Source organism: Apis dorsata, unplaced genomic scaffold, assembly GCF_000469605.1.
Source record: "Apis dorsata unplaced genomic scaffold, Apis dorsata 1.3 scaffold_517, whole genome shotgun sequence".
Classification (NCBI taxonomy): domain Eukaryota; kingdom Metazoa; phylum Arthropoda; class Insecta; order Hymenoptera; family Apidae; genus Apis; species Apis dorsata.
Genome location: NW_006263742.1, coordinates 458,785 through 463,699, shown reverse-complemented (window position 1 = coordinate 463,699; position 4,915 = coordinate 458,785). Strand labels below are relative to the sequence as shown.

The following is a 4,915-nucleotide window of genomic DNA, read 5'->3' as shown; positions in this document are numbered from 1 at the left end:
CGTCGTTCCTGAACCGAGCCGGGGGCTCGATCAGAAATTTCAACGCCTGCTGGTACTCCCCCTCCTCCACCTCGGTTAACTCTCGAACCCTCGACCACCTCCACTCCGTCCTTCCTCCTCTCGAATTCGAATCCTTCGTTTCCCTGCTTCCTCTATTTTTTCTTCTTCTTCTTCTTCTTCTTCCTCCGCTCGTCGCTGGTGATTCCTCGTGTATCTTCCTCGACGCGTTACGACGGGTCTCCCCGAGTCTCGATCGAGCCGCACGGTCGCCGTTCAAGGAGGAGCGGAGGGAACGGAGCACGGCGAGGAATCGAGATCCTCGAGGAGGGGCGAGGGGCGAGGTTTTTCTGCTCGGCTCGTTGGGAGGTGAGGTGAGAAGAGGGGCTGGAGTCGCGTCCTCCTCCGCGGTGGAGAGACATCGGGAACAGGTGTCGAGGAATCTCATGTTCGTTGGGGAGAGGAGAGGAGTGAAATTTGTTTGTTTGTTTTTTTAATGCCTTTTCTATAACAGGTACGCGATCGTTGGAAGGAATTAAGAATAATTAAGAAATTTTAAAATCATTCTTGTTATTTGTTTTACTATTGTAAATAAAAAAAATCTTTTCGCACAAACTTTTTAGAATTATTGATTATAAATCTTTGCGCTCCAAGCTTTTTTCCAAGCTTCCATACGATTTCTCCCACACCTGTTTGAATTTCTTAGCTAACTCGAAATGATTTCATACATGTAAAATCTTTACGTAAAGAAGAAAAATTTGTTAAATATTAAAGTCTATGTTTGTTGTTTCGTGTGATGTTTTAATAGTAAAGTAATTGCCAAGATGCATCCTCGGTTTGTCAGGGCAAGTATCGCGATAAAATATCTATTTGATATCTTTCTTATTTCATTAAGAGCTCTCATCGTTTTATTATTCTTATTTTTCATCTTCTTATACCGCATCTCTATTTTCATCGCTATTTCCCTTCTCCCTATCAATTTCTTAACGAATAGAAACAATTTCTTCTTTCAATAACGAAAAATCAAACTCATCTTCGCTCCAACTAATCTCATTTTACTATATTCCTCCCAAAACTCGAAAACTTCAAAAATAATATCTCTATTACCACTAACCAATTCTCTATTCAAACTAAAAATGTAATTCTGCGATCCTACGCTTTATAAAATTATATATAAAGAGGTTAGGAATCTATTCGTGAAGCGATATTTAAAAAAAGTTAAACACAAATAAATATCGTCGTCGCTCGAAATCGTCATCAAACAGTGTAATAAAAGTTGTACCATTCGAGCGCGGACGGTTAAATTACTGCAATATATCGTTTTTTACTTTTTACTACCCTTTTTTCCATTCGAATATTATCCTCCAACGTTATCGCGATGCAATTATCTTCTCCTTTTCTCAAATTCTCTTCGTCACGAGTCGTTGGTCGCGGCGATGCTTATGGAGGAGGGGGGAGGGGGGAGAGGGATCGACACCTGTTTCGCGAGAGCCATTAGGACTGGAGGGCGTTGTGAGCGAAGGAGACATATCCGTTTTCGATCGATCGTACAACTCGTTACGCCCCGAATTACGTAATTCGAATGCGTAACTGCAAACGTATTCACCGATATATATATATATATAATATAACGCGAAATTTGGAGACTTTTCTGGCTCGTCTTCTCTCGTTCAACAACTTTCATCGATCTTTCTTCATCGATCGAAACTATATCTGCTTTGCAGCGCGAATGAAAATCCAAAGATCCTGCTTTTCTGTTCAGTCGATGACAATTGTTTGGATAACGCTTCTTTTTCTCGGCAAGTAGTTTTTCAGCGTGTATTGGGTTATTTTCTCAAAAATTCTTTCCTTTACTATTTCTCTTCTGACGAATTTATTAATTCAATAATATATATATTTAGATAATCCAAGATTCTTTGCGTTTACTTTTAAAATACTTCCACGCCAAATTTTACGTATTTTTCGAATTGTTATATAAACAGCTATTTTTTTTAAAATCGTTAACTCGTTCACACAACTCCTCTTCTCCTTTTCTCTCGTGCAAAGACGAAAGCTTGCTTTCTCGAGTATACAAACGATATACAGTTTCCGACGAATTCTGTCACTGGTCGGGTTCGAAACGAGTGGAAAACCGTTTGACCGGCGCGAAGAGCGTTGGAGGACTGGGCGAAGGAGATCGGTTGGAAAAGGAAGAGGAAGAGGGTCGTCTTGCAGGGCGAAGGAGAGAGGGTGCGGCACCTCGCCGTGCACGGACGAGCGCCTCCATCCATCCTTGTGGTCGCAGGTGCACGACACGTCCAGCTGCGTCGCGATGCTACGACCTGAGTATTTCGAGCTGCATCCGCAAGTTACGCGCGTCACGAGCTTCGTCTGAAACTTTCTGGACGGAATTCGATTGCTTTGGACGAAGAAATTCCAGTGCGAAGCCACTTAATGATTCGTATATTGTACGAATTATCTCGATGATTTTTTTTTTTCAGTCGGGACAAATAGATTTTGTGCATATGCGACGTGCATATGTTTTACGTAAAATGATTTTTATACACTTCGTAGTAAAGGAATGAGGATTTGAGGAATATTGTTCGCGTATCGATGTAGTGCGTTCGTCGTATATTTTTAACGTTACATTCGATATTTTAAAAAAAACTGTAATTTTGATTTCCTTTCATTTATATTTAAGTACTTATTGATTTCTTTTTGTTCTATTTTGTATCATACGTTTTATTTTTCTATATATTTTTGATATTATACTATCTATTTTTAAAAGAAGCAATTTTGTTTTGCTCTTTTCATTTGTATTTAAATATTTATTGATTTCTTTTTCTATCTATTTTATATCAAGTTATATCATATGTTTTATTTTTCTATATATTTGTATATTTATATATTTTTCACATATCATATATATTTCAAATAATAACTTGTGATAAAAAGCAACATAACCTCAAAAAAAATAATTTTATCCTATTTCGTGGCGACCGAGACTCGCCTCTCGAGCGCAAAGGGTTGTGAGATAATCGAGAATTAAATGTATTCGATGTTGTGAGCGCCGCTTCAAGTCCGTCTGGTTATCGTCGCGTGACGATAACGTCTCGATTCGAGAGGCAGGAGGACAATTTCGTGTTCCGCCCGCGACGGTTTGTCGACGCGTTAATTTAAGGCCCCCATTGTCTCGAATTCGAACGATCGGTCAATTTGCGACGGTTGCTCGTCACGCCCTCTTTCCACGCACCGGCGATCATCGTTCGAGATCGTAAGTTGACTCTATTGGCCATCCTCGATCGACCAAATTATCTAATTGATCCACCACGACTCTCTCAGTCGGTAAACGATTTTCATTTTCCGTTCCTCTATTTGCAGAATACGCGTGAAAAATTGTCCTTTTTAGGTTATGAAACGATATGATTAAAATAAAGAATATACACAGCGAGCGATAAAGATATTATATACATAACCTTTGTAAATTATTCCTACTTTTTTTCTGAATATTAATGCTTTGGAATTATTACGAAAATTTGTTCGGTTTTAAAATGATCGAGTTTCTTTTATCTATAACTTTCGTCCTTACCTATGAATAGATTGGTAATTCTAAGTGTTGAAGTATATAAATGGTGTAATTTTGTACCTGCTCGACGGTATATATGTATATAAACGATGGGATAAAATACACATCGCGTGTCGCTCGACAAAGTACGATTTTATTTCAATGTGAACAATGTATGTAGATCGCTGGAAATGGCGAAAAGTTACGTTTCTATTAATTTCAATGAGAGTGATAATATGTTCGATTGTGAAAACAAGCGAGAAAATTGTAAGATAAAAAAATTTACACTCACTTGCTTCGTTCTTCTTCGAATCTGTGGATGGGACCCGTGTGTTCGATGTGGTCGTGGTCGTTCTCGTCGTCGTCGTCGTCTCTGCGCAAAAAGGAGTTAAAAAAAAAATATTAAATTAAATACGCTGGAAAAAATTTTTCCAATTTTCTTCTCCCGTTATTATCGATATTAAAGCGCGTTGTATTGAAAGAAAAAGAAATACACGGATCGTACAATATTTATTATCGCTATATGTATGCTAGTTAAAAAGAACTAGAACTTACTAGTGAGAATTTCAGTGGTGGTGTTCTCCTGCAAACTGCTTCTATAAATTCGTCTCTTCGGGGAGCCAATATTTTCCCTGCAAATCAGAGCATAGAAAGAAAACTTTCTTCGAAAACTCGGTTGTAATATATATAAATAATAACTAGGGAGGAAGAATATAGGGAATTTGGGAAATGTCACGTGATGTGATGAGAAATCACTAGGGGATACTTACTGATTCAAACCGAGTTTCAAGTGTTCACCGGCGTTTCGTAAGAGTGCATGCGCCTCGCTGTTCGTTAAATCCCTGGTAGTTCTTCCATTTATGCTGCTAATTAAATCACCCTCTCTCACCCCCTGTTGAGCCGCTTTACTGCCTGGATTAACCTGCAACGAAAATTTCAGATTTGTACCTCAATTAAAACGAAATTTCCGAGCAGTCTGTTCACGAATCCTCGAATTTCAATCCTCCCCTTTCGTTTAAATCGCGATTATCATTCCTTTTTCATATCCAATTTGCAAATACTATGATTTTTTTATTACATGCAATAATTTATAAACTGGAAGAACAAGAAAAATATTCTTAAATTACAGCGCAAATCTAGTAGAAGAAATATATATATATATATATATATATATATATAATTTCACTTCGTAAGTTCGAAAATGTGTTCTCGAAAATGTAGAAGAGAGAGATGGCTCGTCTCGAAATTTACTCATTAAACTCTGGCTTGCCGCTAGAAAAGTCTCACCGTGTAAGTGCACTTTCGTTGCCCCGACGCTCGAAACTTCAACATGTTGTGAAACTTTCCTCCGAAGAGTCTGTCGATATGTCAATA

At 38.2% G+C, this 4,915-nt stretch overlaps 1 protein-coding gene across 16 annotated transcripts in view; it reads right to left on the bottom strand.

The window, feature by feature from the left end:
• The window catches only part of LOC102672218 (sorbin and SH3 domain-containing protein 1), a 115,194-nt gene that overhangs the window by 65,135 nt on the left and 45,144 nt on the right, over positions 1-4,915 (bottom strand). For 15 of the 16 annotated variants that reach the window (XM_031512761.1, XM_031512758.1, XM_031512764.1 and 12 more), the window contains exons 2-4: positions 4,312-4,463; positions 4,097-4,173; positions 3,834-3,914 (exon numbers count right to left, since the gene is read on the bottom strand). In XM_031512761.1, coding sequence (XP_031368621.1) covers positions 3,834-3,914; positions 4,097-4,173; positions 4,312-4,463 — 310 coding nt within the window. Of the gene's footprint in view, positions 1-3,833; positions 3,915-4,096; positions 4,174-4,311; positions 4,464-4,828; positions 4,910-4,915 lie in introns of those variants that run through there. The other variant, XM_031512768.1, reaches the window with a different exon arrangement.